At 40.5% G+C, this 24,951-nt stretch overlaps 1 protein-coding gene across 5 annotated transcripts in view; it reads right to left on the bottom strand.

Annotated features, from left to right (window-relative positions):
* DENND1A (DENN domain containing 1A) overlaps window positions 1-24,951 on the bottom strand; it is a 489,670-nt gene that overhangs the window by 221,719 nt on the left and 243,000 nt on the right. For all 5 annotated transcript variants that reach the window (XM_040631857.1, XM_040631858.1, XM_040631855.1 and 2 more), the window contains one exon: window positions 16,769-16,879. In XM_040631857.1, coding sequence (XP_040487791.1) covers window positions 16,769-16,879 — 111 coding nt within the window. The remainder of the gene's footprint in view (window positions 1-16,768; window positions 16,880-24,951) is intronic.

The raw sequence follows: 24,951 nt of genomic DNA on the forward strand, positions 1-24,951 counted from the left end.
CACATGAATTCATTTGTAATTCTCTTTGGGAAAGTCATTCAATAGAATATTCCTGGTTGAGATAGAACTTGATTACTTCCCTCTTTTTAGCTTGAATTGGTTTGAGTCAAAATCCTATTTCAAGCAATAAAGTGGCAGAGATCTTATCTTCAGACAATGTTCTTTTTCATGTCTCCTTTCCCTCAAGAAGACCTAGAAGCTAAATGTCAAGATTTCAAAATTACCTATCCCTCATAAAAATCGAACTTTAAAGGTCCTTGATCACCATCCTCATTGGGGGTTTTCTAGAAGCCAAATCTCTGTAATTGGAGTAAAATGTATTTACCCATTTGGTTAAGAAAACAAACAAACAAACAAACAAACAAAGAGGAGTGTTTGGCTCTTTTCCAAAATGCAAAGTGGCAAAATAATGTACATTGTTACTTAGGAATAGTGGTGAGTCAACCACAAGAAAAGTGTTATGATTTATCTGTGCTTAATCAGAAATAATATTATATCCCATAAATTACCATTAGCCACTTATTTTAAAAACAACTCTAAGGCCAACTCCATTTGCAAAAATAAGGCTGCTAAAGGCCTATGCTCATTCCTTACAGAACACAAAATTTTAAGGTAATGAAAGTACACAATTTGGATTATAGTCAAAAAGGGGTATTGTGAATATTAAATTGAAGTGCAAGTTGAAGAAAATGATCCTATCAAAATCTCACTCAGTGGGAGAATAGAAAGATAGTATGTGTAAAATTTGCCCAAAGTCATTAGTCACAATGAATATTCATCAGAAGCCAATTATCAATCCCATTTAATGACACCCCAAAAGATTTTGCCCTGAAGCAGCTGAATAGTCTAAGACTCCAGACAAAACTAGACAAATTATACAGCCAACAGCCAGTCTAGCCAGGACACAGATTGTAAAGTAAACCACTGGTGGGTTTCTAGACGCACTTTTAGCAAATTCTGTCCTCAATTAAAGGTGCACAAGGTCAGTTCTATCTTGGAGCTTTCTGTATGGCTCCATTAGTTTCCTTTGAGGCAAAGGGAGAGAAAGAAAGAAGGCAACAGGGATAGGACAGGGAGAGTGATCAATGATAGAGCTGGAAAAATCATGAAGACATTATGTATATGTGTGGGTGTGTGTGGATATATATATCTATTGGAGATATATATGTATATATATAATTTTTTCCCCCTTAGTTTAAGGTATTTCTCAGATATAATGCCCAGATAGCCACAGTCTTAGATTTTAGTTCCTTGGCTGATTCCTAATGGTAGCTGTGCAGTTTAACATGAAACAAAAGTAAGACTCTCCCCTTAAAAACAAACAAACATACAAACAAACAAACAGCCAAGGAATCCCCACAGTATATGTGCCAGCCACCATGTTAGGGGTTTAGGATACCGAAGAGTATTGTTTTAGAAGCGTGCATGTTTACATACATATATGCTCATCACCATATTTCACAGATGCAGAAACAGCTTCAGAGGTGAAATAACTTGCCCAAAGCCACACAGCTCGTAAGTGACAGAACTGGGACTCACATCCAGGTCTGTCAGACTGTAACGGCCACTGTGTTTCCACAATGCATAAATTAACTAAAAAGATTTTTGATTGCCTACCCTGTGCCTACACACCGTGCTGAGGAGCCTGAACTAGGTGAGACACCACTCCTATCAGCATGGCCAAATTATGTAGAAATACGTTTGCCTTGCTGTTAGATGACCAAATATCTGGGGTAAAATACCAATTAACAGAAAATAATCATTTTTAAAACAAACACAGATCTGATAATTTCCTAGGATTAGTTACACTTAACTAGAGTGTTGTATTGTCTTTTATCCACTGGAAATTCTAGACAATGGCATAATGATTGTTGGTCAAAGGATAGGCTTACACCCCAATCTGGCACACCTATTTCAAAGTCTGGTTTTCTGTCATGTTTCCTTTCATATACTTGCATGGAGCTGCCATTAACTCTCTTTTTGATCTGAGCAAGCCGCTTCCACTCCTGGGTCTCAATTTCACCTATAAGGAAAACGAGAAGTTGGACTCCATCATCTCTGTGCCCTCTTCCAGCTTTGACAATTTCCAATCTAGAGGAATTACCATCCTTTGACCTGAAGAATGTGCCTCCTCTGCCCCAGCTCACCTTCTTCAGCTATACGAAGTATAAGTAAAACAGGGGCCCACCTAGAATTCCTGTGCTATCTTGGAACTACCACCTTTCAGCCACTGCAGCCCTAAAACGTGGCTGTGGAGGGCACAGCCTTCCCCTGTGCTTGGCCCCCGACACTCTGGGTATCTCAGATGATCTTAGAAGACCAGGGGGCATGAAACTAAAGATGTGAGCTCCTCAAGGACGGAGACCATTTGATTTCCCCTCCCTATCTCACTATGCTTGACACAGAGCAGGCGCTGGGCAGTTGTTGGGGAATGTAAGGATGCCTCCAGCTTAACACCATGAGGAATGGTAGGCAAGATTACCAGACATTTAACAAATTGTAACTGCTTAAGAGATCACAATGGGTAGTAAGGAGGGCACGTATTGCGTGGTGCACTGGGTGTTATACGCAACTAATGAATCATCGAACTTTACATCAAAAAATAAAAAAAAAAAGAGATCACAATTAGAAGCTGCACATTTCTAAAAGGTATTGAGATTCCAAGTTCTAAAGGCAGACAGAGGAAAAAATCAGATGGTCACAGTCATTCTTCACATCCTAGAACTCAGGAAGCTGAAAAGATCAAACTGACACCTGCTTCATCACAGGGTTAGTTGGAGGCAGAATTTCGATTTCCCTCTGAAGCCAAACACCAGGAAATTGATAAAAACAAAGAGTACAGAAAGAATACCAGAAAGCTAGCTTTAAAGATAGGTCATTTTTAAGTCTACTCATTTCAACTACGAATCATCTTAAGTAAAACAGTTGCAGAAAACGTTATGTGTCTCGTAGAAATTGTTAGCTCCCTCAGTTTAAGAACTAGATTCCTTTATTTAATTATAAACCATCTTTGTAGTCATCAAGAAATAAACGGTACCATGATTCAAACAGTGTTGCTGATTTTGTTTTTGATTTTTATTTATTCTCAAATAGAAAACCCATTATGATATCAACAAAAAGTTTTTTTGTAGGGACTATGAAAGTTAATCTACTCAACCCTTCCAAGGGTATGAGGAAAACCTTTCATTATAAACGGTTCAGCTATGATCAAATTGTGTTTACTATATTTAGTGAGGGAAGAGTTGGCTTTTAAGAAACTATCAAAGATGCTTTAACAGAAAGACAATTTATAAAGCCTTAGAAATCAAAGACCTTCAGCTGGTCTAGACAGATGCCAGACATGTGCGTGGAAAGAAGGAAAAGAGCAAAGAATGTCCTGCTTTTCTTAGAAGCCAAAATGTAATGCTTCCTTAATTTTTTTTTTTTTTTTTGCAGGGGGTGGGGGCAATCTTTTTTCCAGTAGTTTCACTTAGTTGGATGGAACACATCCTACCTCTTGCTTCTCCACTATCCTCTGGGGAAAGAGAAGGGGAAAAAAAAAATCCAACACACCAACACAGAGTCGAGGGGAGGGCCTTCCTCTAAGAGCGAGATCATCCAGTCATCCAGTCGCCTGCTTAATCACTTCTCTCTTTCCTTTTTTAAAAAGGGATCTACTAGGTAAAGTAATTAGAATAAGTTATTAGCCAAGGCAATAAGCTTTTGTGCCAAGATCTGACCCTGCAAAATACGAAAGCAACTAGAATTGCCAGAGAAAAGCTTTAGCTTCCAAAGCAGAGGCAGAAACAATGGTATGGCCCACTATAATGTAAACAAGCCCATAGCACCAAGAGTGAGGGGAGTGAAGCCTTTTCTTTAAGATGAAAGAGAAAAAGGCAAAGTTACATTGAGATTGATAATTCATTTTAATACAGGGACAGCAAGGTGCTGTCCCTCCTCCATTCTGTGCCTGTGACAGACATTACTAACTGTGGAGTTAGGACATGGCCTGAAGATTCCTCCAAACACATAACCATTGTCAATGGATCCAAGTTGGCAGTCAAAAGGAATCTATCAGCCACCTCAAGTTTCGTATAAGTGAATATTAATGGTTCTCTGAAAATATTTCTAAGATCATAATTTATGTTTACCTAATTTACACTGCTGCTTTAATAAAGAATCACATTTTTTAAAAAGAAAGAAAACACAGGGGCACCTGGGTGGCGCAGTCGGTTAAGCACCCGACTCTCAGCATTAGCTCAGGTCATGAGGTCATGAAATTGAGCCCCGTGCTGGGCTCTTCGCTCAGCATGGAGTCTGCTTAAGATTCTCTCTCTCTTCTGCCTCGCCCCCCAACCCCACGTGCACACTCTCTCTAAAAAAAAAAATCTTAAAAAAAAAAAGTAGTGTAACCGAACATGGAATCATGAGTACCTACCTATCAGGTATCCATACATGAAGAAGCAGGAAACCTCAGGCAGTAGGAGTCACTAGATTTGAAGGCATGGGGGGGAAATATCTTCCCTATAGCATTTTTTCAGGCAAATCCGACCTTAGAAAATACTAGTAAACTCAGGAAGATTGAAGCTGTAATATAGCTACCACCATGACCACTTCACTTCCTCTGCATTTACTACTGCAAGCACCATTCCAAGTGCTTCTATGTGTTTACTAATTTCATCTTTTTAACAGCCCTGTAAGGTAGGTGACACTACTGTCCCCACTCCACAGATGAGGAAACCAAGGTGACTTCATATTTAAGGACCTTGTGCAAGGTCACAGAGCTAGTGGCAGAGCTAGGAGATGAACGTAGGGAGTCTAGCTCTGGAGTCTGTGCTCTTAGGTCACAGGAAACTGCCTCTGTGCTAGGATCTGTATTAATCCGACTATTACTGAGAATCCACTACGTGTACAAGCCATGCCCTCAAGCAATTTAAAATAGCGAGAGAAAGATCAAAATGCAAACAATCAACTTCAACACAAAGGCATTATACAAGAGGTGGCATAAAAGAGGTTCAAGTGTGTTAGCACATAAAGAAGGAATCATTAATTCTGCCTGGGGCAAGAATCAGGCCTGCTTCCTAGAGCGAGCAAGACAGACATCAGATCAGAGTCTGGAAGGATGAAGACAGGAAGCTGCTAGTCTTCCTCTCTGGGAGCGTGGTCAGGTGGTAACCCTGGGTCAAGTACACACAGCAACCTCTTAGGCCACTCAACCTCTATGCAGTCATGACTGTGGAGATTTGAACAAGAAATGACAATTTAGTCAATGACTAAGTGACTAATGAGAAGTGGGTGGATGTGGTAAACCTCATATGAGTTGCCATGACTATTCTTTGTTGCTTGGATTCATTCACCATCTACTATCACCAGTTATACTAATTAAAACTTCACAACACTTCCAGGATCTCTACAGCCCTCTTTGCTTCTGAAGGTCAAATCAGGGTTGACTGCCCTTTAGAGTCAACTAACCTCTGCTGACTGAGCAGTATGTGGCCAGCACTGCGCCACGTCCTTTCACATCTACAACCATTTAATTCTTTCAACACCCCTAAAGTGGGTATTAATACTATCCCCATTTTTACACAGAAGGACAAAAAGATTCAGAAAAATCAAGTAAGTTGCCTAGAGCCATACGGTTAGGGAAGATTAAGTACACAGGTAGGAATTAAACAAAAGCATCCTGACTTGAAGTCTGGTACTCCTTATGCAGCCTTGTCGTCCTTTTTCTTGGGAAAAGATCACCAGCATGGCTGGCTGAATCATCTAGCTGGCAGACTACATAGCTATCAAGATAGCAAAAGAGACAAAAATGTGAGTTTTCATAAGATCTGTACCAACCTAAGAGCACAGTCTAATCTCACATCACACTATGGCTCGCCAAAGTGACCACACTTTCAGCCTACAGAAACCACAGGAAATCATGAGTTCTTATTCTTGCTGACTTAGCACCTAGTAGGTGCTCAAGTTTCTTTAATAAAATCCGCATGACATCTGCCAACATGGGTGCCATTTAGGGTTTCTCAAGCATATTAAGATATCGGTGACTTGAATATTACCCATTAGTGCTTTTTGGTAGAGATCTGATTCATAAGAGTCATATAAAAAATAAGCTATAATCAGTTCTATAACCTAAAGAATATATTATTTCACAAATTGACCACACCACTAAAATAATAAATAAGATTCTTGGCCATGTTCTCAATGCACTGGCTAAAAGAACTCTCACCTCTATCTCTTTATACACATGCACCCCAAATTACAATGGTGGACTGCATCGGCAACCAACACTATTGACAGCTTACATAGATTATACTTAGCTCTGTCCGATCCTAGACTAGCCAGTGCCAAAATCAAAGCTCTCCTAAAGAGAAACATGGAAACAAAGAATTTTTTAGTGCTAGTCTGTACTCACGTCTTCTAAACAAACTTAATCAGGCTCCATTATGTAGTCTCAAAATGAAAATTAGTCTAATGATGCAAAATAACAGTAATCAAAGAATAAATATTGTTTTTGTCTTAGAGAATGGTCTATTTACTGTTTCTGAATCTGGCTGTGTATCAATCATTTAAGGAACCTTAAAAAAAAATAGACTTTTTGTGGTTTCATGCTAGACCTTTTGAACCAGAATGTCCAGAGGTGGTGCCCCCCCAACCGGGATTTTTAACATGTTCTCTGGGTCATTCTGAGACAAATAACCCATTTGGGGTTATTGGCATTTGGGGATCACTAGCAATCTGAATCCTATGTCTAGTCCCAAGCAGGTGCTTAATGCTTACTGAAGCAATGGGAGAAGAAACAGGAGAGGAAGAGCAGGAACTAGTTAGGGATACCTTGACTGGTTGAAATCACAGCAATTTTTAAAGTATCGCAAATTAACCTGTTGATCCTCTCTATATTACAGAGTCTCTATAACATCTTGAGGTTCTTCATTCTACATACAGTTCAACATGAACAGGAGAAAACAAACTCACATGTAATTAAATGAAGAACATCGTTCAAAAGTCAGTTAATTGTATTTACATTTCAAAACCAGAGAAAAACCACATAAATAAAACCTACCTTTTCTCCTACTTCCTGCCAATGGAAGTTCCTTTCATTTCTTTATAAGTTTTTAATATTCTCTGAGCCACAATAAAATTTTATGTGATGAAGATTAGAGAGGCTGCACTATTTGAAAGTTTGGCTGCAGAGTCTGTATTTCACGCCCCTTCATTACATTTCGTTGAGGATTTCCCTCTTCACCAAGAGGATTAGTTTTCTTCTCACTTCTTTGAATACTCTTCTTAGGTTGTTAGTGTGAACTAGGTTAATCTCTCTTTTTTAACATATAAAAGATGAACAAACAAAATGTTCGATTTATTTTATTTTTTAAATAGAACACTAAATTTAGTCTTAGAATTCTCTGTTTGGTAAGTTTCCAGTTACAAGGTCTTGGCTTCCCTTGAGCACAGTTTGAAACAAAATAATGCAGTTTGTTCCTACGGCTGGAACATGCAGAGTGGAGTGTGCAGGCAAAGAGGCCCTGGCTCTGGTCCAGTATTTCCAACCTTCTTAAACTGCCACTCTCATCTCTGCTTTAAGAGTAGCAGATAAGCACACGGGATTAGTTATTTCTAGTCCAGAAGAGCTAGGAAAGCTTGACACACGTCTTTCGGGTGCACATCCCATGACACAGGCTGGCATAGGCATGAACAGGTGGAGTTCATCAGGAAAAAAGTGAAAATGAAGCCAAATCTGAAAACCCACATAGTGCACAACCTGTCCCGTCTTAGGTGACAAGACCAGGTGGTGCTGAGATAATGGAGGCTCTTAGTGGGAGTGGGTGGGACAGGACTGGGGCAAGGTTGGGAGGGTTCCCATCCCCCTCCTTCACACCTACACTAAGTATCACCCATGTTCTCTGGGACTAATACCTAGGAAGAAACTGACAGGGAGAAGGTATTAGTTGGGTTTTTTTCTTCCCTAAATGAGGTACTATCAGAAAAGTCACAGTTCTTGTCATAGTTATGGGTACTACATCAATAATTAGGTTTGGAAGCTCAATTAATTAGGTAGTGTTCTTGCCACTAAACTGTGTTTCCTTCCTCAGAACATGTTTTTTTTTAAAAAGCATCTGCTGAATAAAACAAATATACATTCCTCTGGAAAGTAAATATGCCTTTGTCATCATTTACTGAATATTCTCAGTTTACAAAGCTTCTTACGCTACCCCTAAATTAGAGAAGGAGCGATTAGGGCCAAGATGTTCCAAGGGCTGGAAGGAACTGCAGTACATGAGCCCTGAAGCCACAATGAGTTGGGGAAGATAAGCCCCAGGGACCCACTAAGGCTGTGCTCATGGCAGGGGAATGGCAGGGGTGAGGCTGGTGGAGGAGCGAACCTAACCACCTGCAGACAGAGTGCGCTGAATCTGAGCAGTGTTCATGGAAACGGGGCTTTGCCTAATAGGGTGAGTGTGTCAGTGAGAAATTCACATATCGGCCTTCTGTTTCCCTGTGCCGAGTAGTGCCAGGCACAGAGTACGTGCTCACAAAATCCAAAATAAAAAAGCTTTGAATGTGCATTCAAAGGCAATGGGTTTACATCCCATCTTAGACAAGGCACTTCAACTCTCCCAGGGCCAAATAGTCTCCTCTACAAAAGGAGAATAAAACCAACTAGTAGCTCCCAGGGTTGCCGCAAGCACTAATGAACACCTACACACATGATTAGCACAATGCCGGGCACAGAGTAGGTAGTTCAAAAAGGTTAACTTAAAAGAATTTTAACAGGGTGTGAGGGAGAACTCGGGACATCCTGCATAAAATACAGGCTATGAATCGAAACAAGGGTGTTCCACATACTTTGTCCACAGATGCAGTCAACATGCCTCTTTGGCAAGTCTTGGAACTATTTACAAGCTACACAAGAAGCTCCTCTAATTACTATACAATCAGGACTGATTGTTTTTACCCACACCAGTATCACTCAGCTCCATCAGCCACCTTATCCTCCAGACTTAGCTCAGACACTCTTTTTGGCTCTCTAGGAGACTTCTCAAATTCCCTCAGTGGGATGGATATTCTTAACAATGTGCCTCTGGCTCCTGCCTCTGTCAGTTCCCACGCAAGGGTTCTGACAAGAGTTGGAGGTGACACCCAATACACAGAACCTGATCCTCAAGGCAAGCACTTTGAAGGGGCGATGCTTCATCTGTATGTGTAATTCTCCCGGTTATTTCTTCCTGAACCCACATTGCATCACAATGACCCATCCGTGTGTCTGTCTCTCCCACCTAGGACATGACCTTGGTCAGCTTACTCCATCTCTCCAAGTGGATGAGCCATTCTGCAAAATGGGAATAATACTGCTCTTCTAGGGCTGCTGTTAGAATTATATGATATCATCTCCATAAAGGTCTTATTTTTAGACCCCCCTGCTATCCATAAGAGTTACCAAAAAGCAACACGAGTTAAACTCAGATATAAAAATCTGGAAGAAAAATGCGGCTTTTGTGCTAGAAGAGATCACAGTGAAGTATTTACATTAGAGAACAAGATTTAGTTAAGCCTTCCCTATTTATCATTTACAAAGGAAAAACAATCAATATACATTAACTGAGCAAAGAGAACAAAAACTCACATTTTTCTTACACAGAGTATCATATTATTGACCAAGAAAGCCTGAAATGAATATTACCTGACTCTGAACTAAATGTTGCTGGGCTTGTCTCTATTGACATAGCCATCTTTATAGAAAATGGCACTCTGGAGTGTTTGACAGCTTTTATCTTGCAGATGCCTGATGGTCCTGAGGAGCGTCAAGCCTACATCTTATCAAAGAAAATTGAGAAAAATGGGGTTTGCCAAAGTATGACAGGCCACATCTGGGTTCGTTAAGAGAGGTTCATCAGAAAGCTCAGACTATTAAAATAACCTTTGCGTTCCCCCCGCTCATTGAAAAGATAATAAAAAGCCACTATTGAGGAAATAAAAGGCAACAATTAGAAAACTTTCAATTCTGAAATTGGAGAGGTCCAGAGGCTTGGATAAAACTGATGTCTGCTCAGCTACTTAATCCCCAGAGAAATTACACATCGGGATGCTGATCACATGTGAGATATAAGGTGATCCCCTCCCCCATAAAGGTTCTACCAACAATCAGTAAATTTTAGAACACAGTTAAAAATCAACTGTTTGTTAAAAAAAGTCAAAGTGATACATGTGTATAGCCTTAAAAATAAGACAAAAGTACAAAAGGCTTATACTGAAAAGCAGCAGTCCTTAACCTTAATTCATAGTAATCACATTCAACACAGTACTTATCTCCTTATTTCTAAATAACAATTTCTTGATTTTAAATAGTAAAAAATATTTGACTTCCCATTATAGATGTGAGTAACTTACCACACACACACACACACACACACACACACACACACACACACTCTATGCCAGACTCTGTTCTAAGAGTTTTGTAAGTACTAACTCATTTTAATTTTACTTGATATGAGGTCATCGGTGACTTGAACAAAAGCTGTTTCAGTGATGAGGACGGGGCTAAATCTGGACAGAAGACTGGGGAGAGGAATTAGACAGTAAATAGAAATAACTCTCAAGACATTTTGTTCTAAAAGGGAGAATAAAAATGGGATAAAGGGGAAGTTTTGTTTTTAAGTCTGGGAGATACTATACCATGTAAGCAAACTCTTAAGAAGGGCCAGTAGAGAAGAAAACACTGATGAAGCAGAGAGGAGCTCAGTGCTGGAGGAACTCCCTGATGGTAGCAAGAAGGAAACTTAAGTGTCACCTTCTCAGTAAGGCATTCCTTGACCATCTATCTAAAACCGCAATGCCTGCCACCTCGCCCTCCCCAGCCTCCTTCTTTCTTCTATTTTTTTTTTTTTTTTTTTTTTTTTTTTTGAGAAAGGGAACACAGCAGGGGGAGTGGGAGAGGAAGAAGCAGGCTCCCAGCAGAGGAGCCCGATGTGGGGCTCGATCCCAGAACGCCGGGATGACACCCTGAGCCAAAGGCAGACGCTTAACGACTGCGCTACCCAGGCGCCCCCGCTTCTTTCTTCTATTAACACTCCTTAGTACTCATCATTAGCTACTGTGCTATGTATTTAACTTATCTAGTTTACTGAAGGTCTACCTACTAGAATTAGAATGTAAGCTTTGGGAGAACAGGGATTTTTGCCTATTTTGTTCACTGTTGTATCCCCAGTACCTAAGATAGTTCCATGACAAGTACTGGTTGAAAGAAGTCAGGTGGATAAGCAGAGTGGTTGGCCCTCGAGAGGACGGACAGTGTATCCACAATAGAGAAGCCGAGTAGAAGAATAGAGACCTCAGGAGGCTGACAGGTATGGTAAGGGCTTCCACTAGATATGTACGGAATTTCAGGTGAAAAATATCATTTTCCCCTAGAAGTTCAAGATGTTGTTTCACCGTCTTCTGGTTTCAAGAACTGCCATTGCCAAATCTCGTGCAATTTCAATTCTTAACCTTTGTACAAGAACTGCTTTGTCTCTATCCCTGTGTTGTAAAATATCACCATGAAGGGGCTTGGTATCTTCTTTTTTAACTTTTTAAAAATTTTGAAATATATATACACATGAAAGTATGTATATTATATAATCAACCTTTAAAAGAAAAAAACCTCAAGAATCCCAAGCCCAGCACCCTAACTTCATGGTTGGCAAACTACAGCCCGAAGGCCAAGTCTGGCCTGCCTATTTTTGTAAATAGAGTTTTGTTGGAACACAGCCACACCCACTAGTTTATGGATCGTAAACTACAAGTTGCAGTCCAGTAATTACAAGACTATATGGCTTATGAAGCCATATTTACTACTGGACCCTTTACAGAGTAGTTTGCTGATTCCCTACCAACCTCAAGACAGAAAACAGTATTTTTGATGTCCCCTATATGCCTCTTCCCAACTATACTGTTTTCACTCCCTTTGAGGAACCTACTACCTGAATTTTATGTTAATCATTTTTTTTTAAAGATTTATTTATTTATTTGACAGAGAGAGAGACAGCCAGCAAGAGAGGGAACACAAGCAGGGGGAGTGGGAGAGGAAGAAGCAGGCTTTCCAGCAGAGGAGCCCGATGTGGGGCTCGATCCCAGAACGCTGGGATCACGCCCTGAGCCGAAGGCAAAGGCTTAACGACTGAGCCACCCAGGTGCCCCAATGTTAATCATTTCTTTTCATCCCCCTTGCAGTTTCTATGTATCCCTAAATAATATTCCATTTAATTTTTCTTACTTGAATGTTATGTGAATGAAATCATACTGTACAGTCTTCTATAGCTTCTTTCACTAGAGCCCTAATCATGTTGGTGGGTTAGTTCTTTTTTACTGATATAGTATTCCATTGGATGACTATACCATAATTTAGGGGTTCTCTGTTGGTAGACGTGCAGGCTCTGTCCAGGTTTAAAAAACAAAAGCAAAAAAACTAATGTTGTTATGAACATGCTTGTACACATATCCCACTACAAATGACCAATGACTGTGTGTAGGTATGTGTATGTGTGCACACAAGCAGGCGTGCACACACAATTCTATCCAGGGATGGGATTGCTGAGGTTTGAGTGGGTACAAATAGTTTTGTACCACATACTTTTCAGCGTAGTACATGAATTCTCCAGTACAATTCAATATAACACTTGAATTTATTAGATATCAAATTTTTGCAAACCTAGAGTTTTAATCATTGTAGTTTTAATTTGTTTGTCTAGGATTATTAATGTAGTTGAGCATCTTTCCACATATTTATTAGCCATTTGTGTTTTCTGTCAAATGCCTATTTGTGCTTTTGGCCAATGTTTCTATTGATAGATTTGTCTTCTCCTTTTTAACTGCAGTAGTTCTTCATATATTTCAGATATTAATCCTCTGTTGGTTTTACATATGACAAATATCTCAACTCCAGCTTGGGACATGTCTTTTCATTCTCTGAATGGTATTTTTTAATGAACAAATGTTTGCAATTTTAATCTTTTCCTATATACAATGTATATTTCGGATTATTTGATTAAATCCTTCCCTACTCTGAGATTACAGAGAGTATTCTATTTTGTTTTCCCAAAGTTTTAAAATTTTGCCTTTCACATTTACGTCCTTGATCCATTTGGAATTCAGTTTTCATATGGTGTAAGATAGAAATTGCCTCCCTTTTCTTCCCCATGTAGATAATCAATTATTGAAAAATCCATCCATTCTCCCAGATTTTACAATGCCACCTCTGTTGTATATAAAGAGCCTCCCACGCGGCCTGTTTCTGCAATGTCTGTCCTGTTCTATCAAGACTATTTGTGTATTCCTGTGCCATTACTAGCATTTTAATTGCTACAGCTCTATAAAAAGTTTTGATTCTGGTAAAGCAAGCTTCCACAACCCATTCTTTTTCTTCAAGTATGTCTTGGCTCTTCCTTGGACTTTTCTGCATTAATTTTAGAATCAGTTTGCCAAGTACTGTGTAAAATCCTAATGGGATTTTGAATGGAATTGCATGCAATCTATAGATCATTTTAGAGTGAAAGAACATCTTCAATACATTGAGTCTTCCTGTTCATGAACATAGTCATGCTTTTTCTCCATCTACTGGTAACCATATAAATTTTCCCTTTAATTTATTTATTTTTAAAGATTTATTTATTTATTTATTTTATTTTTTAAAGATTTTATTTATTTATTTGACAAAGAGAGACAGCCAGTGAGAGAGGGAACACAAGCAGGGGGAATGGGAGAGGAAGAAGCAGGCTCTCAGAGGAGGAGCCTGATGTGGGGCTCGATCCCAGAACGCTGGGATCACGCCCTGAACAGAAGGCAGACGCTTAACGACTGCACCACCCAGGCACCCCTATTTATTTATTTTAGAGGAAGAGAGAGAAAGAGAGAGCGTGCAAGAGCAAGCAGGGGGAGGCACAGAGGGAGAGAGAGAATCTCAAGCAGACTCCCCACTGAGCACAGAGCCCAAAACCAGGCTCAATCTCGGGACCCTGAGATCACCACCTGAGCTGAAACCAAGAATCGGACATTCAAGTGACCAAGTCATCCAGGTGTCTCATGAATTTTCCCTTTTAATATGTTAATGTGGTAAGTTATATTAATAGATTTTTCTAGTATTAGCAACCATACATTTCTGGAATAAATCCAACTTAGTGGTTATGAATCATATTTTTTAATACGTTTGCTACTATTTTGTTTAAAACTTTTACATCAATGCTTATGAGCAAGATTGGCTGAGAAACTTTCTTGTAATGTCTCCTTCTTGTGTGGTTGAATGTCAAGATTATACAATTATCACAAGAAAAGCTGGAGTGTATTCCCTTTTCTTCCTAGACTCTCAAGAAGAAGTTTGTCTAAGATTGAAATGATCTGTTCCTTGAGATCCTTTGATAAAACATACCTGTAAAACCATCTGAGCTGAGTCTTTTGGGGAAAAAACTTTATGTATTGATTTAATTTCTATAAATTAAATGACCTATTTGATTTTTCTCTTTTTGATTCAATTTTGGTAAGTTATATTTTACTGTCCATTTCATCTAAGTTTTTAAATACTGGCATAACATTGATAATAGTATTTTTCTTACTATTTTTAAAAATCTCTGCTGCAAAAAAAAAAAAATCTCTGCTGCAACTGCTCTTTGTGCTTGTTGATTTATTCTTTAGTTCATTTTAGTTTGGGGAAAGAGCAGAAATAACTTCGTGTGTTTAATCCACTATATCTAAACAAAAAATTACACAGAAGGTACATTCCTCCGTATCTATAAGAAGGAGGTAATAACAGAACCTATTACACACTGATACAGTGAAGGTTAAATGAGTTAATAGATGCCAAGTGCTTAGCACAATGCCCAGCACATATTAAGAGCTCAAAAATACCATGATTATATTATAGGGCATTTAAATTACACTAATATGATGTCCTTTTTTTGTTCTACTGAAGTTTAATACTCCAATGCAACAGTAACTGGTTGTAGACTAGACTCCTTCAACTGGACTTTTATTTTTTAAAGTTTTATTTATTTAGGTAATCTCTACACTGAATATGGGGCTCGAACTCAAAATCCTGAGAGCAGAAGTCACATGCCCCTCTGACTGAGCCAGCCAGGTGCTCCTCAACTGTACTTTTATTCTAACTGGCCTCATAAAGATGCAGCAATAAATCTAGATGGCAATCTTCTCATTCTCAAACTCTCTGGGTGTTCAAGCCCTGAGATTATGAACTATACTTCTAGTTTAAAATAAAATGACAAAACAAAGCAAGAAGTCTACTCTGGGATGTTTTCCGCTCGAGGGCAAGGGCCATGCTTTTATCACCTATTATGTGTATGAGCCTGGCACAATAAAAAACTGTGAGTTCTTGACAAGCAAACAATACCAAAGAAATAATAAAATAATGAAGTTATGGTGAAAACCATAAAGAAAAACTATCAGCCTCACAAAGTTTTCATTATTAGGCACCTGTATTCGTGGGTAAACGCACAACTGATTTTATCCATAGACCCTTCATTAGGGAAATTCTCACTATAAGAAGGTCTTTCTACCTTCTCTAACAGAGAGGTACCTGTTAGGCACTCCACTCCCAGTCAATTTCTGTATGCAAGGTTAACCTCAAAAGAAAAATAATACTATAAGCAGATACTGAATTTCAGTTAATAATATGCATACACCAATTATTTAGGGGGAAATATACTGATGTCTGTGATTTACTTTAAAATACATCAAAAAATACGATGGATTGATGGATAGCATGTGGGATGGGCAGATAAATAAATATGTGCCAAAGAAAGCAGTCAAGTATTCATGGCAAAATCTAGATCGTGTTATATGGGTGTTTACTGTAAAATGATTTCAACTTTCTGTGTTTCAGAATTTTCATAATAGAATATAGGGAAAGATATAAACTTGTAAACCTGGCAAGTTAAAAAAAACTAAAATAAAAAGAATATGAAAAATATTTATATTATCCATATAGCAATAGTTATTACAATATAAAAGACCTCATTCCAATTTATTAAAGAGCAAACAAAAAAACCAGAGTCCCATAAGATAAATGGGAAAAGACATTAACAAAATATAAATGGGAAATAAACCCACGGAAAATATTCAGTAACCTCTAACCAAAGAAAAATAAAGCAAACCTGCCATACCATTTTATGCCTATTTTATTAGCGAAATTAAAACACATATGCCTGAATACACACACAATTCTGGCAAGGCTGCAGTAAAAATGGAAACTCATATATGGCTGGCAGCATTCGCTATAAACAAGCACAGTGTGTCTGGGAAGCAGTCTGGCAGTCCCTAAGTCACAGTGCTCAGCAAGTCCTTTGACCTGATGGTCCTACTCGTTAGACTACGAGCCACATCCATCAAAAGCAGCCAAAAGATGTTCACTGCAGTATTATCTACTAAAGGATGAAACTACGAACAACCGAAATGGCCATCAAGAGAAGAAAAGGTTTAGTAAATAATGACGTATCAGTACAATGGAATGTACTGTCATGATACAGACATGTAAAAAATGACAATGATGGAAGAGTATGTGAAAATATGCAAAGTGTTCATAACAAGACCAAATGGAAAACTATTTATAATTGATTGTGAAGCGATAAGAATCAATGAAACGTGCACTGGCACTGTAAAGGAACATGAATAATTAATGAAAAATGACATGTTGAGGGGATTGTGGCTGATTTCTTTTTCTAAAATTGTCTTTCATCTTCCTGATACATCTTTCAATTAAAATAAAATAATTAAAAAGCCCATCTCAAGACTGTCTACTCACAGTGCTGAGTTTGCTGCAGACGATGAGAATCCGGCGTTCATACAGCATACTGGCATACAGATGTAACATGTTGTTTACATCCACGGCCACAAAATATTCTGTCAGATTTCTCTAGGAGAAACAAGAAGGGGGGATTTGTGGCTTATTTCATTTGTTCTTATTACAAGCGATATCTAAAAAAGTATGAGAAACAGAAGATAACCAGAAAGCATGCTCTCCTCTTCCCCTGTCCTATTCTTTCCACCTGGGAGACTGAATTCTGCTCTTGTGTAAAATCACGAAATGCGAAGTTGGAAAAGACCTCAGAGATGAAGCACTTCTGTGTGGTGATTACAGTTTACATGACGTCACGGGCAGCAACGCACTGCTGGGCCTATCAGTTCCAAAAGGTGAGCAGGACAGGAAGTCTGCAATCTTACAAATGAGGAAACCAAGCCTCAGAGAGGGATGCCAAGGCCAAAAAGTCTCATAAGCAATAAAGACAGGACTGAAGCTCAGATCTTCTGACCCCGGACCCTGGTACTTTCCCAATGTGCCGTACCATAGTCTAGGCAAGAGAAAGGACCCAGCGACCAAAATGTTTTTGGCACAGAGGCTGTTTCTGTCCAACAGATCCCACCCACGAAGGCTGGGCAAGCTCCTCTCTTGTCATCACTGCCGGTGTCCCCCTCCTCCATCGCTGACATTCTCTAAAAGGACTCGGCTGGAATTAGAGCAATTTTGAAGATTTACAATTTCCAGGTATTTTACTCAAAAGGGGGAAAAAAAACTGCAGACAAGCAGCAGGAAGTGGTGACAAAGCAGTGTTTTAACTAGCTTTTGTCTGTAGCCAGGGCTTCATTTCTTTAATTAGTACTATAGATTGGTACTCTTCGGTTTTCAGAAAAAACATAATGTGTTTCATTTCTGCAACCCTTTCTATACCCACCTGACTTTAATAATACACATGAATATGTTAATTTCTTCAATGTTACAGGTTTTCAATGCCACACAATATAATCCTCTGAAAATGAAGGGGGTCAGGGAGGAAAGGAACACTACTTGCCAGGGGTTGCGGTTTATAATGATGAAAGAGCTATAAACCCATAAATTCAAGTAAACCAGGTGGATTTTACATGCAAAATAGCATAAGTGCTTTTCAACAATATTATGAGTTGGGAATAAGAATGGGCACTTATCTTATGATTTATTGTTATTAGACTAGAATACCAGGTTAACCATCGACCTTTATAAATAGTGAGTGAATTAACAGCTCCATATACTGACTACCTACCAAGTGCCAGGTACCATATCAGGTACTTCGTATGTGTAATCTTATGCAGTTCTCACGAAACTCCAAGGAGGCATTTCCCCCCCAGTATCCAGATAAAGTCAGCCTGGGAGAGAGTCAGTAACTGGTAGAGTCAGAATTTGGACTCAGATCCAACTCCAGAGCCCATACACTTCCCCTTACATTACATTGTCCCACTTAAGTATTTTTAAACATCTACAATATCCAAAGCTTTACATACATTATTTCATTTCATCTTGAAACCACTCCTTGAACACATATTATCATCTCTACAGATAGGAAAACAGAGGCAACAGAGAAAATGAAGTAATAAGACCAGGGTTATACACTATGTGGATCTTCAGTCTTGGCTGAGTTTGTCTCTAAACCTGTGCTCTTTGTATCAGTACAACTAGTAGGTCGAAGCTGTATTCAGGAAAGAAAGCATAGCGTTGGAACAAAGCAGGATCAAAGTACGCCTACTGAAAGAGAAAAAGTGTTGTTGTTAAGAATTGTTATCCCATTTATCGAGTAATCCTTCTGTGCTAGACAATAGGTACTTTACCTGTGTTCTCTCCAATCTTCTCAACAACCCTGAAAAAGGCCTTATCATTTCCCTCTCATGGATGAAGAAACTGAGGCCCAAGAAGGGTAAGTAGGCTCCAAAGGTCACCCAGCTAGAAAGGGCAGAGCCCAGTTTCAAAACCAGGTCTCCTGAATCTGGAGCCCTTGCTCTAACCCCCACACCAACTTGCCTCCTAACAAACTTGAAAAACAAAACAAAACAAACAAGCAAGGCCGTCTGAATTAGTCAACAAGTGGATCTCTTGCCTAGTGGACTGAGGAGTGCTGAGCTAATGATGTCAGGGTGCGGTTCGTTCTGAAGACCGTGACATGGCAGAGCTATTCTCGCAAACAAAAATACAAGGCCCTCAGCTGAGCATTTCAGTAAAATGCTTAACTGCTGATGAATTACATAAATTTTTCTTTTAGGAGAGGATGGAAGTAAAAAGAAAATAGAAATGAGGAGCTTAAAGAAGGCCAGAAAGCCCATTAGCACTTTTGACAGATCCAAAGATAACTCTGAAGCCACCAAAACGTGGCCTCAAGAGTCTGCCAAGAAGCTTCACGCTGGGTAGAAATATGTTACACAGCTTGCCGTCCAAATAAGGAGACACAGCGTCAGAGACAAATCCTGCACCTTATTTTGGTGGGAGAAAAAAAAAAAATCGTAAGGATACTTTTGTGGATGGGGAAGGAAACATTCCTGAAATCAAAACACCACTTGGTTGAGGCATAACCCCCAGGCCCAATCAGGTTCTGAGAGATTCAGGTGCTTGTTCCAAAAACTCTATACAGGTATGTTAAAAATATGTAACATTTAGCCAAATTCTCTCTAAACTGTCATGTACTTTTTTTGGTATTTCTCATCCCATCTGTGCTGATTACCAAGATATTTGTGTCTAAACAGAAGCTGTCTTTCTTATCTGCTTCCTCCCCTGCCTCTTTCCTTCTGGGATGCCACCCGCCTAGGCGGGTGGGAGTGGGTGGGAGTGGAGACAGCCCTGGGAACTTCACTCAGCCGTGGGAGCACCTGTGGGGCAGAGGGGGTCCTCGGGAGCAGCTGTAGGGAGCAATTACAGTTTCCACCAAGATTCATCTCTGAAGAAAACCCCTTGGAGAGAGGGATCTCCTCCTCTGTTCTTCAAAGCATCCAGTGGCTTAAGCTACACCAACCCTCAATTTCTCAAACCTGCCATACCTTTTCATACCCTCAGGCCTTTACTTCTGTTGTTCCCTCCTCCTAGAACGCTCTTCTCTTCCTTGAGGACACTCACTCACTTTTCAAGACCCAGGTGAAATGTCACCTCCTCCTGGAAGGCTTCTTCGATTCCGCATTTGTCAAGCTCCTACACTTTGTGCTGGCATGCTGTTTTATATCTTATAACCACTAGGTTACAAGTATGTTTTTTGTCACTAGACTGAGGTCCCTCTGGATACAATGACATATCCCATCATCTAGCAGTTTGATAAAGGAATGAATCAATAAGTTAAGAAAGCAATGACTGAAGACCTCAGCTCCTTAGCTGGAGTTTGAGCAGCGTAGCCTAAGAGAAATACACCAGCTTGAAACACAACGTAGTGTATTAGGAAGAACACAGCATCTGACATCAGAAAACCTGGGTCCGGGTTGGGTGAAGTGATCGATTACTTAGTAATGGTGAACGGCTCATGGAAAAAGAACTGACACTGGCAACTCACAATGTCAGGTAAAATAGCTGGGGGTTGGGGAGGGGACTGCTGTTTAAGGTATTTGTGGCACATTTATTAAAAGTGTAAAGAAGGGGCACCCAGCTGGCTCAGTCAGTTGGGCATCCGACTTTTGATTTCGGCTCAGGTCATGATCTCAGGGGCATGGGATCAAGCCCTGTGTCGGTCTCCGCGCTGGGCACACAGCCTGCTTGGGGTTTTCCCTCCCCCTCCCCGCTTCTGCCTCTCCCTCCCCCTCGACCTCTCCCTCTGCCTCCGCCCCTCCCCTCCCCGCCCAAGGCCTGAGCTCTCTCTAAAAAAATAAAAGTGTAAAGAAATAGGTGGTTTGTTCATCAGGTAATCGGGAGGGGGCTGCATACAGAAGCAGATATTCATTTCACAAGTCAGGTCATCATAGGTCCTATGGATAAGACAAGAGTATAGGAAATTTGGGAATAAGGAGCAGAGAGGGGCTCCATGGCACGTTGTCCTAGATCAAGATTGCAGCCAGAACATACTATAAGCTTATATATCTAAGGGACACAAGGTATACCACTCTCCTAGCACTTCGCTTCAGTGGGACTAAGTCTTCAACCTCCCATTTCTGTCTCCTGTAAACAGCCAATCAACAAACACTTATTTAACTCCTACTATGTGTTTAGTAACATCCTGGGAGCTAGGCCTGCAGAGATTAAGTAAAGATGATCCCATTTTCCAGGACTGTAGCCTGGGGATGGGACTGGCATCAGTATAGTGTACAAAGTACCATGGTCCAGGCTACACACACTCCAGGGCTGCCCGAGATGGGCAGATTCAACTTTGCTGGATGGATATGGGGGCAAGGCTGGGGAAGGCTTGACAGAGGAGAAGACAGCCGGTCTGGGCCTCCCAACAGGGCTTCACTCAATGGACAGAGGGAGAAGCAGGGAGGAGAGAGGAGCTCCAGCGGGTCCGTACAGTGAAGAGGAGGGTGCAGGGCGGGGGACATGCTGGGGCAGGGGAGCTAGGTTCAGAATCTGTGGGAGCTTAGACTTTCCCCGTGGGTAAGAGGGAGCTGCTGAAGGATCATGATACAGTCACATGTGTGTTTCACAAAGATCTTCCTAGAGGTCCTAAGGAGGATGCCCAGGAGAGGGCAAGCAGGACGTAGGGCAATCAGTCAATGGGCTACTGCCATATTCTGGGATAGAGTAATTACAACGAATAAACTACGGAGATGGAAGCTTTGAATAAGGGTGGGACAGATCTCTGTAAAGTGAAGTCACAGGATCTGATAATGAATGAAGGGAAGAAGAATCTCAGACAACACCCGGACTTCCAGTTACTACTGGGCACCACACCTGTCCACTTGCCCAGGTTTTTCTAAATGAAGTCTACTCATTTCATGAGGGAATCAGTCCTCCTTCTAAAGAACCATCAATCCTGTCAAGCATGGCGTCGCTGCTCACCTAGTCTTCGGCCTAGTGTCCTGGATTATAAGGCCACCACGGCTAAGTCTAAATCACCATCCCCTTCGTTCCCTGACAATTACTTCTCTGTGTGACTCACCTACTGGGAAGGAATATCTTGCTTAGAGAGACTATTTCCAGTGTCCATGCTCAAAAGGGTTCAGTTTTCTCAGTGCCAGCACGTTTTTAGGCTTAAGGACATTCCGTTTCTATTCATAGAACTCAAGCATTCTTTCAGTTACATATCAATTATGTGCCCGTGAGCATTCTCCTATTTGCCTAGTATTCATTACGGGCTCACTCTGTAGGGCTGGGTAGCAGGGATATGAAGCTGACCACTACTCAGGCTGGAAAGGGCTCAGGTCCAAGGAAGGACTCTAGTTAACGGGGTCGGGACAGCCTGGAAGTTTGAGTTTTGGACGAGGCATGTGCTACACAAGCTCCCTAGCCCCTCTAGGCTCCCATTTCTCATCTCTACAAAGAAATGACGGTGAAGGTCCCATCCAGCTCTGACCCTCTGTGGTTCTAAATCCAGACAAAGAGGAAGGGAAGGCACCTGGCAAGCCTCATTTCCCCCAGGAGAAGCCCCATGATGGCTGCTCGCTTCTAGCTGTCCCTGCGGGCTCCTGTGCCGATCCAGGTGGCTGGGGACTTCGGGCTCACTGTGATCGACGCCCGGGGTAAGGAAGCAGGTGGGGGTTGGGGGGGATGGGCCAAGGATGGGAGGGGATATAGTGGGGCTTAGAGAAAAAGCGTCTTAGGTTCAATACCTTAGGGAAATGAGATAATCCCCAAACCAAAGAACCGACTCTAAGCTGGGTACTCCTTGGAGCCTTCGAAACAGATGCTAGTCCGCCCCACGGTCTGTCATTTTATTAGTCTTTGTGACTTTCAGCTTCATACACAGTACAGATGATAAAGCCTTACTGTACTGTGTCTGGAGGAGGCTTCTAAGGCAGGAGGCTTGGTTTTGCCAATGGGTCTTGTTTCCTGAAATCACTCCTGCTTAGATTATTTTACCATAATGTAAACCTTTAAAATCGTCAATTGATTTTTTTTTAAAGAATTTAGGTTACTTTAGTTGTGTGGGATTCTTAAAAGGGAATTATAAATTTGCATTCTAAAATAATCTGAGAAAAGAATTCCACAAACTCACTTAAGCAATCACATCAGAGAAGTATATTATAGGAAAGAAGGCAGGGTTTACCCAGAGGTCAACTTTTATCCCTCCGTGTGAATGGAAAAACCATTAGAATAAACAATTACCTGCCAACTCTTAAGAGCAACAATGGAATTCTCTACAATCTCAGTACTTGATAATAGGTCTTCTACTACCACCTCAACTTTGTTTATTTTTGAAAGTCACGATGAGTTCATAAATCTTTTCTATATCATGGTACATCTTTTGACAAAGTGGAGTCTGGGCAATGTTGTACGTAACTGTCCATTCTAAATGCTTTCCGCGCGTCATTAACCACTTGGTATGACACTGGCCAGATAATTAAGACAGGTTTGTTTAATATTCCAAATGAAGGTCTATATGATTATCCATTAATCAAAAGTAAACCTCAAAACCTGGCTGTTAAAAAAAAAGAACCCCTTCTACAACCAGTTTACAATGTAATTACTACTACATATCTGTTCTTGGTCTGTGATTTCTTTTTAATGCAGGTCAACTGTTTAAAATTTATAAAGATTTATGCTCATTTAACTATTGCCCGTATAAAATTCACTCCTACATGTGTTATCTTGATAGAGAGAGAAAACCCTGATGAACAATTACATAGTGATAGTTTTTCAGTGAAAAGGAAGAAAATATTTCTACACAAAAATTGTAAAAATAATGAGAATTAACTTCAACAGCCATCTGAAAGTGGAAAGAATTTTCTACATTTGCTTTTCATTAATGTCTTGCAGACACACTGGCTCGAAAGCCAACTGAAAAGAATTGTTATTTTCCCTTTTCCTGGGGGTGACTGCATTGCTCAGTCATTCATTCACCCAATCATTCAGTCACTCCATAAATATATATTGACAATCTACTATGTTCTGGGTATAGTGCTAATTACAGAGATGCAGTGATGAAAAAATACTAATCCCTCTCATTATAGAAGGAGAAATGACATTAAACACATTCACAAAATTAATTATAGAACTTAAATCGACGATGAGCAATTTCTTAGAAGGGTGTGGGGAGCCATGGAGCCTGAGGCCCAGGACCCAGCAGCATCTCGGTGCTGGGATCAGACTGACCTGAGCGTGACTCCTGGTTTTCGCGTTTACTTGCTAGCTAGCTGGCTCGGGGCAAGTTACTTCAGGTCTCTGGGTTTCGTTTCCTCTTCAGAGCAGGGATCACAACCACACCGTAAGGCTGCTGTGAAGATCCTATGATGTAACAAATCGTGCTTGATCTGATTCATGGTAGGTGCTGAGTCTATACTAGCTCCTTTCTCTTTTTCCTCTGTCAACCATTCTCCGAAGCTGTACAGAACCATCTGACTCTCTGGTGCCAGAATGAAGTTCCATGTACCAAAGTCCTTTTACCCTTTTCTTTGCTCATTCTCTTAACATGTACCTTAGAGAAGATCATCAATAAATGTTTACAGAACCTCCCATATGACAGGCACCGGAGTCCTGGACTCCGTTCCCCGCACCATTTCTAAGCTTCGGAAATTCTGGTGTCGATGGCACCTGCTAAGAGGCTTGTGGGGTCAAACATACACTCCCTGAAAGGACAAATACATCTTCACAACCAAGAATGTTAGCAAAAACCCAGGAAAGACAAGTTCCAAGAAGTAACGTACCCTAGCCCTGAGTCACAACTCAGACCTCAGAAGAGGTTAAGACTAGACTTGCAGGAAAGACAAGAGAAGAAGGTAAAGAAAAGGACCACCATAGCAGCATCTCTCTTGTACCAAGCACTGAACTTGGAACTTTACATTTAATTCTTCATTTGTTTCCCATATTTCTCTTTATTACATAAGGACACTGAGGCTCAGAGAATCCAAGGTCCCCGAGTGGTAGAGCCCAGTGTCTGGCTGTCTCCAAAACTCATGTTCTTTCCACTACAGCAGACTCTATCATATTAACAACCCCATGGTTATTGCTTGTTTCAATTTGCAATGCAGCAATTTAGTCATTTTAAATTAATCCTTGAAAAATCACCAAGAGATTAAAATGCAAATTTCAACATGGCTAGAGCTCAATACTGATTC

The sequence above is a fragment of the Ursus maritimus genome, unplaced genomic scaffold (assembly GCF_017311325.1).
Source record: "Ursus maritimus isolate PB19 unplaced genomic scaffold, ASM1731132v1 scaffold_17, whole genome shotgun sequence".
Classification (NCBI taxonomy): Eukaryota; Metazoa; Chordata; class Mammalia; order Carnivora; family Ursidae; genus Ursus; species Ursus maritimus.